The sequence below is a fragment of the Rattus norvegicus genome, chromosome 12 (genome assembly GCF_036323735.1).
Source record: "Rattus norvegicus strain BN/NHsdMcwi chromosome 12, GRCr8, whole genome shotgun sequence".
In the NCBI taxonomy this organism is placed as follows: Eukaryota; Metazoa; Chordata; class Mammalia; order Rodentia; family Muridae; genus Rattus; species Rattus norvegicus.
Window position 1 is genome coordinate 24,304,415 of NC_086030.1, and position 20,358 is coordinate 24,324,772.

Sequence of the window (20,358 nt, forward strand, 5' to 3'; positions counted from 1 at the left end):
TTCCCTCTTATGCAATGGAAAAGGACCTGAGAAGTCACATGACCATTCAAACAATGGATTAAGGCTCCGGTGCATGAGACTCCTTGAGAGGACTAGACAGACCAGCATCTTGGCAGCCTTCTTTGTAAACACATCAGGAATGCCCAATATCACCATGCCCCTTAGAGCTGCAGAGTTCAGTCTCAGGGGCTAGGATGCAGTCACAACCACAGTAGACATCTCACAGCGGATCCAAGACACTTCACTTTAGCCACATGAGTTTTGGTAACCTCCTCCAGACCAAATAGTTTCCCAATGACCAAAGAAAGGCCCATGAATGATATTCATTTGAGGCTTGTGATTGGAGACCTGGAGCTATATCCATACCTCTTCATTTATGGTTCACTATGGTTGGTAGATCTCCATCGAGCATGGCCATGAAATTGTTCTATCATGAGAAGCATGGTTTCATTCCTTCTGGGTCACTGTGAATGGTTTCTTGTGCACCCACAAATTTATATTATGAGGTGACCTGCTGACTATCAAATATTAGGACACACTGGACTTGGGACAAATTTTCCATTTTAGGAGAGAATTGAGACTGCAGAATATCAACATGGCAGGAAATGAGAACTTTATACATTTGGGCTTGTGAGTAAAGAAAGCTCAACATGGGACCCAAGAAAGCCATGCTCTGACACTTGATGTGAAGCATGTGGGGAGGGGTGGCTCTGGATGAGATGTCAGCATCCAGAGAGTAGGAAGAGGAGAAATCTGATTCTCAGGCTGTGGCTTTCAATGTAAATCATGGCCTTTACATCTATTCCATTGACCTAGACCCTAGACACAGTCTACACTCTCTAAGAAGTGTCAGGAAGGCGAAAAGACAGAGGCTCAGGAGAGACACTGATCTGGATTCCTGGGAGTAAGATATTTATTAAAAGTGTCAATAACGCCATGAACAGAGAGAGAAAAGCAAGCACAGTCAGGCTCTCAGGCCCAGAGACACACAGGAGGACCTTGGTTCCAAGGAGAGCATGTCGGAGTCCCCATGGCAGAAGTGGGGGTTATCCAAGAATGACTTTCACAGGAGAATCCTGCAGCCATTAGCTCTGACTCCCAGAGAGAATACATGGATGGCTGTGGGATGCAGGGTGTGTAATCACCAATAACTACTTTGATGTAAACTTGCCTCCCTGGTGAGAGATCCTAGCAGGGGAGCCTGTTATATAAGGAAAAAAAAAGATTATTTGTCACCACGATCTGCTGGCCGACCAAGAGACACAGATGACAGTGTTCTCTGTATACAATTTGGGTCCCCAGAAATCATTCCCAGGTCACTGGGCTAGGCAGCAGACTCCATTTCCGACTGAGCTATCTCACTGGCATATACTATGTTTCTTCCTTAATGTGTAATTTAAAATATTTCAGGTAACATCAATTTGGAAAATATTATGTCCATGATTCCTCACCTTGAGAAATCCCCCTACTTTTTAAAGACACAATCTTTCACAGGCCTGAACCTCACCAGTTGTTCTAGACTAGGTGTTCAGCCAATCTGTCTCTGCCTGTCTCTTGCTTGACCAGGGTTGGAATTGCAAAATCCTGCCACATCTCTGGGTGCAAGCTCCTGATCCATCAAACTCAGGTCCTCCTACCGCTGTGCCATGCGTTTCTGACTGAATCATTGCTCTGGCTCCCTTCCATGCCTCTCATAATGAACTTCCAAGCAGTTCTTCATCTGTCCCTTGAGATGACAGGCACTCACCTTACTAGGCTTTAGGCTTTACTCTGCTGGCCTGTAGGAGAAGAAATTGTGTCAGTGGGTCAGCCACATTGATTCTCATTCCTGCCACTCAGCTGTTCTATGTGTGCAGACAATAGGAGGGGACGAGGGCATCACACATGTCTACTGCATCCAGGTAGGCACAGGTCTGAGAATCCGCAGGACCTGACACCAGGAGTCAGCCTAATTTCTGTACAACACAGCATGTCAGATGACTACTAGTGAACTCACCCATATCCTGTCTCCCTTTCAGTCCTTTTCCCTACTCTACTTTCTTGACATATCTCTGCCTTCTCTGCTCTGCACTCACTGTGTCTCCCTCTTGCCTCCCTGAGACCTTGCTTTCTAGCTGTCCCTCTCAGTGTGGGCTGCTGCATCCTGCAGTTTGAGACTCAGGGTTTTATTCCCATTCAGACTTCTGCGGTCATTAAGGCTGCTGCTCTTCCACCTCTCAGTTCTTCTCCTTACAATAACAGAGGGCAGAGCCTGTCTGAAACAGTGGGATGCCCATTTAAATGTTCATTTGTAAACTCCCATTACACTGCAACATCTATGCATCTCTATCCTTATCCTGTAGTCCCAGTGGCTTTAAATCAACTCTGACTTCAGTTCACATGTAGGTCTTGTGTTGGGTGTACAAGACATTTGGAGCCCAGTGCCCTCAGCTTGCTATGTAACTGTAGATAAACTTGAATTCCTGATTCCCTTCTCTGGATTTCCCAAGGGCTGGAATTATTTTGTACCCATCTTTGTCCCCATTTTTATTTCGTAGAGTACCCATAAATATTTGAAGACAAATAATTTTTTATACAAAAATGTAATGGGGTTTTGCAAAAGAACATTGTATTTTCAAGTGTGTGTGTGTCTGTTTGTGTGTTGTGTATGTATGTGTGTGTTTTGCAGGGACATAATGTATAAACTTTTCCATTCTGCCAATATGCTTGGATTTAGAGTACTTCCCTAATCTTTTTGTAAAATTTACTTTGAATAGAGCATAACCACATGTGAATATTTGAAAATGTGAACACGCATGTGCTGCTAGAGGACAACCTTGGGCATTTTCCTTTAGGAGCTATCCTCTCTGGATTGTGAGGAAGTTCACTCATTAGACCCAGTAGCTAAGGTGGGCAGCACAGGGAGCCACAGTGATCCTAGCGCATCAGCCTGTCCTAGCATCTGACAACTCTTTCTATGGCTCCTGGGGTGATGCTCATGTGACTGTGGAAAAATCACTTCAACTGAGACACTCCAAGGGGTGTTTCATGATTTCGCTGAGGAGGGTTAGACTTCTGGTGTCCAACTCTTTTTTTGTTGTAGTGTTAAGTTCTCCATACACATTTCTTTCTCTTTCTGTGTCCATTCATTTCCATTTTAGTTACACATGCCCAACTCAAAGAGGGGTCTCTACTTATACATATCACTTCCGGTAACATGTTGACTGCAAAAGCTGGTCTCCCCTCATTTCTTCTACAGCAGACACAGTTTTTCAAGATGAACAGTCATCCCCTGAGGTTCCTGCGCGCCTACTTGAATTCCCAGGAGCAGGCACTATGTTGATCTGCATTTGCTCCTCTGATTTCCAGGTGGTCAGGAAGGACAGCAGGCTTCATGCAGTTCTTGAGGAGTTCAGGCACTTTTCCCTCCTTCTGATCTCTTCACTGTTCCCTGCCCTTCTCCATCTCCCACAGCTAAGAACACTCCCAGTGGAGAAGCTCAGGTGAGGCCTGTCCTGGACAACTTACCTTTGTTTCCACCACAGGAAGATCATCCATCCACAGAGGGGCATGATGACCACAACTTTGGCCATGACCATCCCAACCATGACTCCCAAGTTCAGCAGTGAAGGATTCCTCTGGTCCCTTGTGTCCTCCAGGCCAGCTGAGGGGACTGCAAAGGGGATGATGGAGGGGCTCTCTATTGTAGTATTGAGAGCTGTGGAGAGATGAGAAGTGAGAAAATCCTCCCTGGATGGAGTGAGGAATGGGTGAGTGTCACACCTTGTCTCCTTGGTTGGAAGCAGGACGCAGAACAGCTGTTAGAAGTTCACACAAGGAAGGGCACACATGCTTAAGGCTGAGGCTCCAGAAGAGTAAGCTCAAATGCACAGTCCCCAACTGTCCTGGCTGTGTGTTCACAAATTTTCATTGGCTCACAGATAACTAAGTCAGGAAAATACAGTGATTTTTTTTTCCTTAAATGTATGTAACATACAGATGTGGTTAATTCACAGTGAGTTTGGTCCTTGGACTCAAGAACCTGAATTTGGTCCCCAGTATCAATATCAAGAACCTGGTGAAGTGTGCATGACCTTGCTCCTAGCCCAAGAGACAGAGGCAGGCAGAGCCCTGTGAGTGGACAGGTAACCTGGTCTATGTGTCTAGTTCCCTGTCAAACAGAGCCAAGAGAGCTAGGAGGTGGAGACAGACTTGTCCCTGTGGCTCACTGGCCTGCCAACCTAGCCTTGATGAAAAACTTAAAGCCAGTGAGAGAGCTTGTTCCCCAAAGCAAGGTGATGAGACCTTAGGATCTCCTCTAGCCACTACATATATAAACATATGTACACACACACACACACACACACACACACACACACACACACACACAAACAAACAAAAACATATATCTGCCTTTACAGACCCACATGTTCATATACACCGAATATGCCAAAATGTGTAAAAGAAAAAAACACAATTTTAACTTTAGGTGTGCAGCCCTGTCCAGGACAGAATACATTCCTTTGCTTTACACAAATAACTGAGAAAATTTTTCCCAATATTTACCTATTTGCGAATTCTAAACCAGGGGTTCTAGACCTGTGCATCATTATCCATCATGGATTACATATCAGGAATCACACACTTCAGGTATTTCATTATGATTCATAAAAATAGGATAATTAAATTTATAAAGTAGCAATGGTATACTTTTAGGGATGTGGGTCCCCACAACATGAAGAACTGTATAAAAGATTTGTAGCTTTAGGAAATTAGAGAATGACTGAACTAGACACATATATAAAATGGATACTTTCTCTCTAACTCCAGGAAGCAGCTATCAAATGCTACTACAGGTCAACATGCTAGCTATAATCTGCACAGATAACTGTGCTGTGCACATCCTCTCATAGTTTGGTTTAGAACAGTCAGGAGGCACCTCTGGATGTTGTGGCACATGCTGTACTGCCCACAATCAGGAGGCAGAGGCAAGGCAGATTGGTGTGAGTTCGAAATCAAAAGGGTCTCTATACTGAGTATTGGAAAAGCTAGGGCTACAACCTGAGAAACTGATATAAAATAAATAAACAAGATAGAAAGAAAACAGGAAATAAAGAAGTACTCACATTTAAAAAAGTGGGGTTATGGGGAGCAACAGAGAAAGGTTGAAGGAAACAATGCAGCAACACACAGGACCCAGATTCTGTTGGTCCCTATGTAGGAACACAAGTCACTACAATGGGCTCAGGGATCCCACTCCAGGGGACTCCAGTTCCTTCAGCATCACAGGGGCTTGAGGAATCAGAAGACAGAGCAGCCAAATCATGGAAATGGAAACACTTTCTTAATCATGTTCTAATGACTGAAGAGACTGGGGAGAGAAGATAGGTGTGTCCTGGGGAACTGTGAGGTGAAATGAGGGACTATGGTGACATGTGTCAGTTACAGTTAGACCTGAGAACACCAGAACTTCCAGTGGCCCCTACTATATGTTCTGTGCTGACATTGGAGCTATGTGAAGAAGCTGCACAGAGGTACCAACTAGAGACCTGCCACAAAAACAAGAGAGTCAGCTCCATCCTGGAGAATTATATTCACCTTGAGGTCACAGGTGAAAGAGGACAGGACTGTAGTTAGTTTTGTCAAAATAAGGGTGTAAACTATGTGGTGCTGAAGCCTAGAGTCTAATCTGATTCTGTCTGAGCAGAGGATGACAGACATAGGAGGCAACAAAGATTTCTCCCAACTGCAAGGAAAGATGCTGGTGGCAGATGTTTGGGCAGAGCCGAGGGAAAGGAATATGAAAGGAAGCTCAGACTTGTGGACCTGATGTGATAACTAGGGAACAAGGAAGCCGCAGGTGTCAAAGCCTGAGTCATGGTGACTCACCATGAATGATGAGTTTGGTTCCAAGCATTGACTGCCAAAACTTCATGCCTTCTGTTGTTTGCAGAATAACTCGGCCGAAGTATGTGGACTGGTCATTCTTTTTCAAGTTCAGGATTCTGAGGACTCCAGATGTCTGACCCTGTGTCCAATTCAAGATGAGCCGGCCCTTAAAATGCTCATGAAAGAAAAGCAGTGTAGAGTTGTAGATGACTTCCCCACAGAAATCCTTCCATCTCCAGGCTATGCTCATATTTGGATCCTTGGCCAACTCCCAAGGGAAGTAGAAGGAGAAGGGGATCTTGATGGAGCCACCTTGGATTCCAGTGAGGTGTTCTGGTTATTTGACACCATAGTCATACTCTTTTGGATATCCTAATGAATTCCCTGAAAAGGACAGGGAGAGTCTGAAGCCACTGCAGGGATTTAAAGGACAACCCTGAGCATCCTGAGCCTTCATCTGAAGGGAGGGGTGGGTCACAGGGCAGGACTGTCCATATGGCTGCGGAGCAGCAAAAAGAGGGAAGGGTTGGGTTGTGCCCACTATGAAGGGTGAACTCTTAGGACAGAGAGGGCCTGGCTGGCTCCTCTACCAGACACTGTACACAAGACACTCACTTTTCCCAGCCACTCTGTCCCCTCCTCTGGTTCAGTCCCTGCTAATGAGGGCCCCAGCACTCACCAGTGTGCAGACATGCTGCCGACAGCAAAAGAAGGAGAATCCGAGCCATAGCCAGATTCTGTTCAGGAAGTGAGACCAGCAGGGCCATCAGGAAGTTGAGGATGACTTGTCTAGGGACACTGGGGCACTCAGCAGTCCAGAGAGAATCAGGGTAAATAAAAACACATGCTCGGAAATTCTCAAGTGGAGAACTGAGTTTGACAGGACCATCTCCTCCTCCTTGTGGCCAGCGACTTCCTTTATTGATCTGACTTCTTCTTTTCCCACATTGCAGAAGATCCGCTCTTGTGGTTAATGAGAACATGACAGGGCTCTTGGGCCCAGCCCCCACGTTGGGCTGAGAAATATATACTAACCCTTGTCATAGCAGGTTCTCCTTTCTTCCACATTGACTGTCTACCTTATTTACTCTATTCCATTTCCTAAGTGGCTTGTAATCTCTTTGCCCCTTTCCTCTATATTTTCTCTATTCCTTCCTTCCCCTCCTCAATCTCTTTTGTATTGTGCCATAACTGTTCCAGTAAAAAAATTTAAAAATGGTTTCTTTTAGACCACATTAGTGCCAGCACCATAGGGCCACAAGGCATCTGTTGTATATTTTCATTTCAATCAACAAAGCTTCTCACACACTATGTTCCATCCCATATCACACTGCCAATGGCTACTCTCTGCGCCTAGCAACAATCTCTCCAGCCATCTAGTTCCCAAGACAGATTGACACAGTGCCAGACATACACATCCCAATTCCATGGTAGACCAGTGTGTACAGTCACAATACAATCTCTTGAACTCAATTAAATCACCACAAGAAAGAACACACAACACAATAACCTCTGATCCAATTGATAAGATATAAATGTCCACCTAAATAAGATATAATTTGCTCATCTAGACACATAAAATCCTGTACACATACATCTCTTAAGAATAGTCATAACAGAGGTTGGGGATTTAGCTCATTGGTAGAGCGCCTGCCTAGCAAGGGCAAGGCCCTGGGTTCGGTCCCCAGCTCCGAAAAAAAGAATAGAAAAAGAAAAGAGTAGTCATAACAACTTGTAAATGTGCAGAGAAAATTCTCTACCTCTGCCTCCATGTTCTCTCGGCTGCCCGCCCTCCCTCCCGCTCCAGTCTTCTCCTCTGAAAATTTTCTCCTGCCCATCCTTCCTTCTCATCCAATGACAGGCCTCATTCTATCTTGTACCTGCCTTCCTGCATAAAGACATCAACATATATTTCACCCTTTTTGTCTAATTAAAAAAAACTTTTCTCTTAAATATAAGCTGAGCACAACTATTATCATTTTGTACATTAAACATATAAAGAAACCTAACACCCAGTCCAACATGTTATCAGTTAAACAGAACATTGAGTTATCCATTCCAGCTTAAGAAGGCTTAAAATCTATGTTATATCCTGGCAAGCTTGTATACTCTCTGATAACTATCTAATTAAATATGTATTGTCAAAGTTAAACAGCATTGGTAGGCTTTGAGACTATAATCAGTCTTCAACCCCATCAGAAATCTGAGAATAACCAAATATCTACACATATAGGAAACCTAACATGGCTTCCAGAACTGAGACAGGCTGTTGAGACTAATCTCCACTAGCCCAGTACTCTGTTAGCAACATGTGAGCTCAAGTCTTCAGCCTTCTGCCCAAAAATTAACTCACAGACTCTTGAAATGCAGAAATTTTTTTTTATTCTTTTTTTTTCCGGAGCTGGGGACCAAACCCCGGGCCCTGCACTTGCTAGGCAGGCACTCTACCACTGAGCTAAATCCCCAATCCCTGAAATGCAGAAATCTTGAAGGGCTGATAATTCTGGCTTTGCAAACATTTTCAGTCAACTATTTTGCAAAATGTCGACCTTTTTGGCCAGTATTAGTCTGTAAATAAAATAGGCAGTTCCTGCCCATTGGCTACCTAGCCACAAAGTATTACCTCACCTGGAGGTAGAGATGATCAATTTCTTCATTAAATCCACCAAAGGGGAACTGTTAGGAGCAGATATTGCCCAGGATCTTCTGGCTTTCATAGTCTCTGGTAAGAAGTCCAGTGTAATTCTGATAGGTCTGGCTATATGTTACTTGACCTGTTTCCCTTACTACTTTTAATATTCTCACTTTGTTTTTTGCATTTGGTGTTTTGACTATTATGTGATGGGAGGAATTTCTTTTCTGGTCCAGTCTATTTGGAGTGGATGTTTTGGGTTAGGAGTTACTTGGTTTTGCATTTTCCTTAACGGTTATGTCAATGTTTTCTCTGGTATCTTCTCCCCCTGAGATTCTCTCCTCCATGTCCTGTATTCTGTTGGTAATGCTTGTGTCTATGACTCCTGATCTCAGTCCTAGATTTTCTTTTTCAGGGCTCTTTCCCTTGGTAATTTCCTGATTGTTTCTATTTTCATTTTTAGATCCTGGATGGATTTGATCAATTCCTTCACCTGCTTGGTTCATTTTTGTGCTTCCTCTTTAAGGGCTTCTACCTGTTTGCCTGTATTGTCCTGTATTTCCTTAAGGGAGTTACTTATTTATGTCCTTCTTAAAGGCCTTTAATGTCATCATGACTTGTGATTTTAAGTCAAAATAATCCTTTTCCAGTGTTGGGTTATCCAGGGCTTGCTGTGGTGGGGAACTGGGTGCTGATGATGTCGAATGACCTTGGTTTATGCTGCTAAGGTTCTTACCCTTCTCTCTCACCATCTGCTTATCTCTGGTTTGAGCTGGTCTTTCTCTCTCTGACAGTAGCTTGACTCTCCTGTAAGTCTGAGTGTGAGCACGACTGGGAAACCAGCTCTCTCCCAGGGGTATTCGGGTACAGAGAGCGGTGGTACAGGGTCAGCTCATGGTGAAGGCAGAAACTGGAAGGATTCTGTGCCAGATTGCTCCTCAGTTCCTGTATTCTGAGGCCTACAGGAGGGTTCCTCTTCAGCCAGATATGTGAGCAGAAGTGGTGTGATGTGCATAATGCAAAGGATTGTACTCTGCTCTTGACTGAGCTTTACCCATATGACTATTTCATAGTTCTTCTTTTACACATTCTGGTATATCCAGTGTGTGTGAACGTGTGGATCTGTTACATCAGATGTGTGTCTGTGTGTTTATGTGTGTGCAGGTGAGTGTGTGTCTGTCTGTGTAAGAATCTGTGTCTGTATGTCTCTGTGGGTGTATGTACCTGTGTGTGTGTGTGTGTGTGTGTCTGTGTGTGTATCCCTGTTTGTGTGTCTATGTTCCTCTGTCTCTCTATATCTGTCTTTGTGTACATGCATTGGTTTATGCATGTTGAGGCTAGAGGAAAGCCTAAGGTCTCATCCTCCTCATTTTTTGGATCAGGTTCTCTCACTGACTTCAATTTTCCCATGGAGACTAGATTGACTGGCCAGTGAGCTGTACAGACAAGCCTGTCTGCACTTCCTCAGTCCTAGGATTAGAGCTCACACAGCTCTGTTTGGTGTGGAACTAGACACATAGACCAGGCTAACTGTCCACTCACAGAGCTCTCCCTGCCTCTATCTCTTTTGCTAAGATTAAAGGTTTTGCTGGCCTCTTTATATGGACACTAGAGATCAAATATGGTTCCAAGGCCCAAGCAGCAAACACAAAAATGGGGTAACAAGGGTTATATGAAACTTTCTGTGTGATAGGTTCTGGGACACCTTCATTTGCATGAAGAGAAATTCCATGTGCTTGCTGGACCTGTCCTTATAGCCCAAGAGAAAGTTAGAACTATAATTCAGCCATCTTTCTCTGTGCCTACTAAAAGAGTGTAGGAGGTGGTGGTGATATAGGCTTCTTGCTCCTGAATGTGCAGACCTGTCCTAACTCAGCTGGTGTCAGGATAAGATTTTTAGGGTTTGGACACATCTACACCTCAGCCTTACTCTGAACTAGCTCCTTGGTTTGCTTGACTTTCTGATCCCTCATCTACTAAAAAGTATCATTAACTCCACGAGCAAAGAAAGAACAGCACAGTTGAACTCTCAGGACCAAAGACAGACTGGATGATCTGAGTTCTGAGGACAGGACATCAGAACCCATATGGCAGAAGTGGGGTTATCTTGCGATCCCTGCCCAAGAATGTTTGGAAGAACAGTCTAGAGCCCTGCATGTTCTAATTCCCAAGATCAAAAATTTGAAGGTATAAGATGCTGATGTGGGTTCACCAATTACTAGTTTGATGAAAACTCTCCTCCCTGGTGAGAGAAACTGGCACCTGGAGGTCTGTTAGCTGGGGACAAATAGACAATGTCTCACCAGGAGCATGTGAGCAACCCTGAGAGGCAGAGGAAAATTGTCCAAAGTCAGTTTTCTCTGTGTACAATTTGGGTTCCCTGGAATCACATCTAGGACACTGTGCTAGGCAGCTGACTACATTTCCAACTGACATATACTATTGCTTTTCCATTAATATGTAATTCAAAATACTTTACTTCAAATAAATTTAGTGAATGACTGTAATTTATCACCTTGAGAAATTTCCCCTTTCTTAAAAGGGATCTTTCATTAGCCCTGGAACTAATCAATTAGGCTAGAATAGTGGACTGCAAATCCATGACTCTGCCTGTCTCTTGCTTGTCCAGAGCTGCGATTACAAATTTCTGGCACATCCCCGGGGTTATAATGTGTAAGCTGAGGATCAAAGTCAGGTCCTTCTACCCATGTCCCATGCATTTCTGGCTGAATCATCTCTGTCTCACTTGCATGCCTTTAGGAATAAACTTCCCAACAGATCCTCAGCTGCCCCTTGGGATGGTGGGTGCTCACCTGTCTGGGGTTTAGTCTTTCCTCTGCTGGCCTGTAGGAGAAGAAACTGTGTCAGTGTGTCAGCCAGACTCGTTCTCAGTCCTGCTTTTCAGCTGTTCTCTGTGTTCAGACAACATGAGGGGCTCAAGACCAGAAACAGCTCTGCTCCAGCCATTGGGGACAGGTCTGAGAATCAGTAGGACCTGAAGGTAGTGTTTGGCTGACCTTAGGTACAACACAGCAAATCAATGGAAAAATCTACTGGTCCACTAACCCATGTCCATGTCCCATCTCCCTTTCCCACCTTCCCCCTGCTCTGATCTCTTGACCCTTTCATGCCTTCTCTGCTCTGCAGTCACCATGTCTCGCCATGTCTGCTGCCACCCTGCAGATTCAGCCTCAAGTTATGAATCCGAGTCAGACTTCTGCTGTCTCTTATGCTGCTGGTCTCCCTCCTCTTAAGTTTTTCTACTTAACATTTAACATTGCTAAATGGTATTTGTAAACCCTCCACCATCTATGCATATCAGTCCTTATCTTTTAGTCTGCTAGGTCCCATGGTTTTAAATCCGCTATGACCTCAGTCCACACTTGAGTCTTGTGTTGTGTGTAAAAGGTCTTTGGATCCTAGTGACATATGGTGCCATGCCATTGTAGATAACCTTGAAACACGTTGCATTTTGCAAGGGCCTGGATTATTGTGTCCCCCTCTTTGTGCCCATTTTTATTTCTTAGAGTAACCATGAAAATTTGAAGACAAATCATTTATTTTTACAGAAATGCAATTGGATTTCAAACAGGAACTTCATTGTATTTTTAGCTGTATGCATGTATGTTTGTGTGCATGTGTGTTATCAGGACTTAATGTATAAAATTTACCATTCTCCAAAAATCACTACATTTAAAGTATTTCTCCAGAAACATGTGTATATGTGCATATGTGCAGACACATGTGGATAGTAGAGGAAAACTTTGACTTTGTCTTTTGGGAGATGTTCTCTCTGGATTTTGAGACAGGTCAGTCATAGTTCTCACCCACTAGGTAAGGCTTACAACACAGTGAGCCCCAGGAATCGTAGTTTCTCTGCCTTTCCAAGTATCTGAAAACTCTTTATGTGGTTTATGGGATACTCATGTCCCTGTTTGTGAGGCAATCACTTCAACTGAGACCCTTCAATAGGTGTTTCATATTTTTGCTTAGGATGGTTAGATTTCTAGTGTCCAACTCTTTAGCTCGTTGTAGTGATAGGTTCTCTGTATAGATTTCTTTCTGTTTATGGGTCTATTACTTTCCATTTTAGTCACACATGCCCAACAAAAAGAGGTGTTCCTTTTTATAGCTATCACTGCCTGTAACATGTTGTCTGCAAATGCTGGTCTACCCTCAGATCTTCTTTAGCAGCCACAGCTCTTTCCAGATGAGCAGTCAACCCCTGAGGCTCCTGCATGCCTCCTTGAATTCCTTAAGAGCAGGCTCTGTGTTCATCTGCATTTGCTACTCTAATTTCCAAGTGGTCAGGAAGGACAGCAGGCTTCATGGATGCAGTCCTTGTAGAGTTCAGGCACATTTTCCTCCTTTTGTTCTCTTTACTGGTCCCTGCCCAAGCCTGCTGCTCTCCATCTCCCACTGCTGAGAACACTCCCAGGGGGAAGTTCAGATGAGGCCTGTCATGGACCACTTACCTTTGCTTCCTCAACAGAAAGATGATCCATCCACAGATGGGGAAGGTGACCACAACTTTGGCCATGATCATCCCTTCTATGGCTACCAGATTCAGCAGTGAATGATTCATCTGATCTCCTGTGTCCTCCAGACCAGTTGTGAAGTCTGAAGAAGAGATGATGGAGGGGATCCTCATGGTGGTGCTGAGTGCTGTGGAGAGATGAGAAGTGAGCAGAACTTCCCTGAATGAGGGAGGATGGGTGACTTTCAGATCTTGTGTCCTCTGTGGGATGTGAAATGGGAAACAGCTGTCAGATGTTGACACATAACAAGAAACACATCCTTAAGACTGAGACTCTAGGAGAGCAAGCTCAAATTCACAGTTCCCAACTGTCCTGGCTGTGTGTCCACAGATTTTTATTGGGTCATAAATAACTAAGCCAGAGAAATACAGTGAATTTTTATGTAAACTTAAGTAAGTAACTGATATGAATCATCCATATTCTACTTGAATCTTAGAACCTGAGTTCGACCTTGAATATCCACATGAAGAACCACCTAAACCTTTAATCCAAGCCCAAGAGGCAGCAGTAGGCAGAACTCTGTGAGATGACAGCCAGCCTGTCTACTTCCACACCAAACAGAGCAGAGTAAGCTGTAACCCTATTACTTTGACAGTGGAATCAGGATTGTCTCTGTGGCTCACTGGCCAGCCAACCTAGTCTTCTTGAGAAATTTCAAGCCAGTGAGAGAACCAGGTCCAAAATAAGGTGGATTAGACCTACAATCTCCTATAGCCTCCACATGTAGATGAACAAACGTGCCCACACACACACACACACACACACACACACACACACACACGGCCTAATAGACCCAGATGTTCACACAAACTATGTACAAAATGTGTATAATAGAAACTATATCATTTAAGCTGTACAAAAGATCTCAGTCCAAGGCATAGGTCATTCCTTTACTCTACAAACATCATAGACCACCAGTTCTCAACCAGTAGGTAAGTATCTCACCGGGGTCCCATAACAGGTATCTGGCATATCAGATATTTACACTATAACTCATAACAGTAGTAAACTAAGAATTATAAAGTAGCACATGATAGTGTTTTTATTGGGTGTCACAACATGAGGAACTGTGTTAAAGTATCGCAGCACTAGGAAGGCTGACTCCGGAAACAGCTATGTTTTCTCTGTCCCGTAAACCCTAAAAACTGTGGTTTGAGTTTGCATTAGGTCAATGTCAGCTGTAGCCTGCAAAAATAACCAAACTACAGGTATCCCTCCTGTAGGTGGACCTTGATGTGATCATAAGCTACCTCTGGAGGCACATGGCTCTAATGTCAGCACTTATAAGGCAGATTCGAAACAGATTTCTGTGAGTTCCAGGCGAGCCAGGTCTACATACTGAGTATAAGCACAATCAGGATAAATGCTACGACCCTGTCTTACAAAAACTTAAACACACACACACACACACAAAAACCCAACAATAATAACAAGAGCAACTAAGGAAGGTCCTGATAAACACTGCAACTCGTAGCATCCCCAGCTGCTATAGGGCCATGTGTAGGACCACACAGTGACTGGGCTTGCCCTCAGTGTTCCATGGGGAGGGTACAATTACATCTGCTTACAAAGATCACAGGGATCAGAAGACAAAACATCCAAATCATGTCAATGGGGACATTATTTTTTAAGAGCCTACTGTCTTGTATGAGAGAGGGGAGGGTAAGGGAGGGGAACAGGAAGTTGGAAAACCGAAAGAAGACAGGACAGTAGATAGGGAGAAATGACAGATGTGTCCTGGGGAACAGGGAGGGAAAATGAGGGACTGTGGAGACAGGTGGCAGTTACACTTAGACAAGAACACCAACATGATCCAGTGGTCCCCACTGTATGTTCTGGGTTTAGGTCAGAGCTGTGTGGAAATGCTGCATACAGGGACCAATTGGAGCCCTGCCACAGGACCAAGAGTGTTAGCCATATTCTGGACACTTTCATGCACCTTGAGGTCATGGGGAAGGGTATACCTGGGCAGGACAGCAGGTGAAAGGTGTGAGATAGGGGGTAGGGCACATGCTGAAGCCTAGGGAGTGGGTATGGGTCTGTCTGAGCAGTGAATAAGAGACAAGAGCAAAGGAGTCAGCAAAGACTTGACATGATTATGCAGAAAAGATGCTGCTGGAAGAGGTGTTAGCAGGGCCAAGGGAAAGGTATGTGAAAGAAAGCTCAAAGCTGTGGAGCCTGAGGTGACATCTAGGGGACAAGCAAGCTGCACATGTCAAAGCCTGAGCCATGATGGCTCACCATGGACGATGGAGAGTTGGGTCCCAGGGATCGACTGCCATCTCTTCCTATCTTCTGTGGTGCTCAGGCAGATGTTACAGAAGTATGTGGCCTGGTCATTCTCCTTCAAGTTAAGGATTCTGAGGAGTCCAGATATCTGACCCTGTGTCCAGTTCAGGATGAGCCTGTCCTTGAAGTGCTCATGAATGAAAGGTACAGTGGAGTTGTAGATGAATTTCCCGTGGTAGTCTTTCCATCTCCAGGCTATGCTCATCTGTGGATCATTGGCCAAATTCCAGGGGAAGTAGAAGGAAGAAGGGATCTCAGTGGAGCCACCCTGGACTCAAGAGAAGAGAGCTGGTTGATTAATTCCATAGTCATTTTTTCTTCTGTATCCTGCTGAGTGCCCTGGGAAAGACAGGGAGAAGAACAAGGCCTGTGAACTCTTCCTGCCTTTGCTTGCTCCCTCTGGCACAATTTCCAACTCCCTGAGTTTCATGGACAGGGACTGTAAAGCTACTCCACTTTCTAAAGGAGTCTTTCTACCTCACCTCCACCTTCATAATACACAGACACACACAGACACACAGACACACACACAGACACACACACAGACACACACGAGAAAGAGAGAGAGAAACAGAGAGAGAGAGAGAGAAAGAGACAGACAGAGACAGAGAGACATGAACAGGTAGTCAGAGAGAGAGGTAGACAGACCAAGACACACAGAGAAAGACAGAGAGACACAGGCACAGAGACACAGAGAGAGAACAATGCACAATTAACAGCTAATCAGTTTCTAGGACCATCTTCAGTCTTCATTCTGAGCAAACATGGCCTCCCTCAGACCAGGCTCAGTGACTCTTCAGACTCCATATCTTGACAAGACCCCAGCATTCAGACTCTCTGTTTTTATGGGCAAGTTGGTTATTCCATAATAGACAGTGGTCAGAAAGAAAAGGCTCAAGCTTTCCTATTTCTCTTTGATGCCTCCCATTAAAGAAATATCCTTTAGATAACACATACTGCAGGTTCTGTCAGCCCTCACATATCAGTTAATGTCCTGGATGAAAAATATTCCTCTCTTTTCTGTTCATGTCACACCACCTACCCACATACTTCCTGCTTTCCCTTCCATAGTGACAAAACCCAGAGCCCAGAGGGAACCCCAAAATACCTCACCCAAACTGGGACCTGTGGAGAGAGAAAGAGATGCTAGAAAGGATGGTGGAAGGAGGGTGGCAGGTGATTGTGGGGCAGTGGATTGTGCCACCACACAGAAAATGTGGTAAAGTTGAAATGATTAAGCAACCTAGGCAATTATCATAATTGAAAATGCTATTTAAATCTATTCCCCATCAGATGGTTTGAGGGATGATGAAAGGGACCCTGGTTCCTGTTTGAGGAGGATTGAGGTCCCAGTGACCCAGAAAGGAATGGTAGGAGCTTCGCCTGACTCCCAGGACACCAAGGCAGTCACTATCCATAGTCTTCCATATATTTGTGGTTATCAGTCACATAAGAGCAATTCCCCAAGCCCTTCCACAGGTATAAGGCATGACAACAGGTCACATAGACTCAAGACAGATCTCCATTATAAAGAGGAACCTAAAGGCCTAGCACCTTAACAAATGAACTTTTCCTTACCAGAAACTTCACCCTGCAAAAGATATTTAATCACAGGACCACCTTGAGAAGTGGGGTACAGTTTACTCATCCACTTTCTGCCATGACAATAAATGTCTTAAAACTTAAAATGAACTGTCTCTTTTCATCACCATGGGGAACTGTAGAGAAACCCCTTTGCCTAAAGAACCATCATCTAATCTCCCATAGAAGGCCTCTTTGCACTCACAGGCATCTCTACCAGGAAGACAAAACAAGTCCACCAACCTCTAGCCAAGGACTCTCCCTGCTGGACCAGACAGCCACAGCTCTCCCCTTTCACCCTCAGCCCTGGGCTAGATCCATCCTGTGGACCCCCATTCTGTTCTCTGCTCTTCCGTGGCATTACAGCAGTGCTTCAATGCACAAGAGCCTGAGAATCCAAAGGCTCTGACCTCCTTGGCGGTCCGGGGACTCCCGAGCCAGCTCCAGATGTGTCCTGCTTAAAACCATGCTTCCCCATACATACAGTAAGGTACCACAGATTACCACAGACAACCAGGTGGTAGCCTGTGGTAAGCATGGTCAACTTCTCTCAACCTCCTTCCCAGAGCAGCCAGATCCCTGTTGCAGAGCAGACATGAACCCACATTAATCCTACAATTGCTGTACTGAAACACATGACCAGGAAACCCCATTGAGAGGACTATGACAATCTGTCTCAAAGGAGCAACACACAAAGCCCATCCCCATGCAAATGAGGCATCCCTAACATCTCAAACTAAGCCAAGAGAAATCATCTGCCTTTAGACCCCATCCCAGCCCAACCCATTTATAACACTGTATCCTTAAGGAATAAAGAGCGGAAGTTATTTCACCAAAGTCCCTCTGAGGCTGCTTGTTTACTGAGCTGTAACACCCTTTATGGAAGAGTATTCTCTCTGAAGCTTTGTCACAGAAAGCTGCTACAGCCTACTGCACCACTTCCTGTTCTCATGCCCAAGTTCCTCTAGTACTTTTTCTTACTGTTTCTCTCAGGCCAGAGAACATACATTGTAAACAAGTTTGGCCAGGGGAGAAGTCAACATCTGCTCCCACCTTGAACCATACAGTTCCCTTGTAGCAGATCAGAGATCCTGTCTCCCTACGTGTACCCAGTTAAGGATAAGCACCTATGTGATGTTGAGAGTGGTGGCTCTGTGTGAATCATTGCTGTGGGACTATCTATGGTTTTTCACTGTTGAACAATGGAAATGGACCTGTGAAGTCACATGACCATTTGAGCAACTGCATTTAGGTCGATTTTCTGTGTGCAGCTGCCTGTGCTGTTGAGATGCAAATGGACCACTATGGATGGCTACACAGACCACCATCATGGCATCCTTCTGTATGAACACATCAGGGATGCTCAGAGAAAACACCACCCCAGCTCCAAAGGTCACCATGCCCATGAGTGCTGCTGAGTTCAACCTCAAGAGGCTTGGGTGACAACCACTGCAGACACAACGAAAATATTCCAGGACCCTTCACTTTAGCCATAAGAAGCCTTAAGCATCTCATTATAACCCCAGATATCTCCATTTAGTCTCATGGGATTGGAGATAATTTTCCAAATGCCTCAGCAAAGGACCGTATATCATATTCATTGGAGGCTTGTAATTGGTGGACTGCAGTTCATTGGTACCACACTACAGGTATGAAACACTGTGCTTGAAGGAACTCTATCAAGCATGTGTCAGAATGGAAAGTTTCTGTGTTCTGTTAGGAGCTGGTCTGCTGACTATCAAATGTTGAGACAGACTGAACATGGCAAAAAGGAACTGTCTTAGGACAGAACCCAGAGTCCAGAATATCAACAAAGCAGGAAATGAGAAAAGTAGTGTGTGTACTTGGACCTTTGAGGAAAGGAAGCCCAACATGGGGCTTAAACATGCCTTTGTGTGTCATTGAATGTGAAGCATGGAGGAAGGTGGGTCAAGTTTCTGGATGAGATGGCAGTGTGCAAGGAATAAGGGAGAGGGGAACCCCGATTCTCAGGCTGTTATTCTCAATATGGACCATGGTCCTTGCCCCTTGTCCCACTGACTTGTATAGTAGACAGAGCCTGCCACTCACTTAGAGGTCACATATGGGAAAAAAGGGTCAAGACAAATACTGAGAAGGATTGCTTAGAGTGAGACTTTCATTTGCTGGACTGGTTCTTCTTCTGACATTAAGGTCAACAGGAAAGTTGAGCTCAGAGCTGGAAGAATAAGAATAAAGGTTTTCCAGGATTGTGCATTCACGGGATCTCTTCTGAATTGTGTCTTGTGGCGAAACGGCTTTCTCTGAGGGGTTTTCAGTGAAAGAGCTGCGATTTATTAGGAGTAACAAACGCTCTATGAAATTTCCTAAACAATTATTGGTTATAGGATGAATGTACATGATTGGCGTGTGCTGAGGGTCTGAGAAAGCTTCATTTGCATGAAAAGAAATTACACATGATGGATATGTCTCAATGGAGAAACAGGAAATTAGACCTGTAATTCGGCCATCTTGTTATTACTTCCTCAAGAATGGCAGAGTAGGGGTGGTACACATTTCTTGGACCTGAATATACAGACTGGAGAAGGAGTGAACACTCCTAACTTCTGCTGCTCTCAGAATGAGATTTTCTTGTTTGATCTTAGTATTGCTCTGAACTGGATCCTTGAATTGTTTTATTTATTATCCCACATTTATTAAAAAGTATTACAAATCCATAAACCAACAGAGAACACCAGTCAGGCTCTCCTGACCAGAGACAAACAGGATGACATGGGTTCAAAAGAGAGGACATCAGAACTGACATGGATTCCTAGGATGTATCACACACAATCCTGCATCCATGTGCTCTCATTCCCAGGCAGGAGGCAGGGAGGGTGGTGATATACGGGGTGAGACCCCTCAATCATTACTTTGAAGGAACTCACCTCCATGGTGAGAGGTCATGGCACCAGGAGGTATGTTAAATGAGGACTAACAGATGATGTCTCACCAGGAGCCTGTGGGTGATCCTGACAGGCAGAGGACAATTGTCCACAGTCAGTTTTCTCCATGTACCATTTGAGTCCCCAGGAATCACACCCAGGTCATTGTCCTAGGCAGCATTTCTACTGAGCTCCACATCTCACTGCCATACACTGTTTTGTTGTTCATTAATATAGCATTTTAAAATACTTCATTTACCATACACTTATAAAATGTTATGACCATGATGGATCATCTTGAGAAATCCACACAGTTTTTTATACCATGGCTCTCATGGGTTTTGACCTCACCAATTAGGCTAGAATAACTACACGGTCAGCCCATGCCTCTCCCTGTCTCTTGCTCATGCAGGGCTGGGATTACAAATTCCTGCCATATCCCTGATTTACAGTGTGGCTGCTCCACATCAAACTCAGGCCCTGCTACCCATGAACACCTCCCTACCTGAAACATCTCTTTGTTCCCTTGCATGCCTCTCATAATAAA

The 20,358-nt window shown here is 44.5% G+C and overlaps 1 protein-coding gene and 1 pseudogene across 1 annotated transcript in view; both read right to left on the bottom strand.

Annotated features, from left to right (window-relative positions):
* Nucleotides 1-891: 891 nt before the first annotated feature.
* Nucleotides 892-6,851, bottom strand: LOC134481170 (paired immunoglobulin-like type 2 receptor beta; annotated as a pseudogene).
* The window catches only part of Pilrb-ps6 (paired immunoglobin-like type 2 receptor beta, pseudogene 6), a 29,783-nt gene continuing 10,316 nt past the window's right edge, over nt 892-20,358 (bottom strand). Inside the window, exons 4-8 of the mRNA XM_063271771.1 lie at nt 12,976-13,165; nt 5,869-11,495; nt 3,508-3,697; nt 1,748-1,778; nt 892-1,201 (exon numbers count right to left, since the gene is read on the bottom strand). Of these exons, the coding sequence (XP_063127841.1) occupies nt 11,373-11,495; nt 12,976-13,165 (313 nt within the window). The 3' untranslated portion in view covers nt 892-1,201; nt 1,748-1,778; nt 3,508-3,697; nt 5,869-11,372. The remainder of the gene's footprint in view (nt 1,202-1,747; nt 1,779-3,507; nt 3,698-5,868; nt 11,496-12,975; nt 13,166-20,358) is intronic.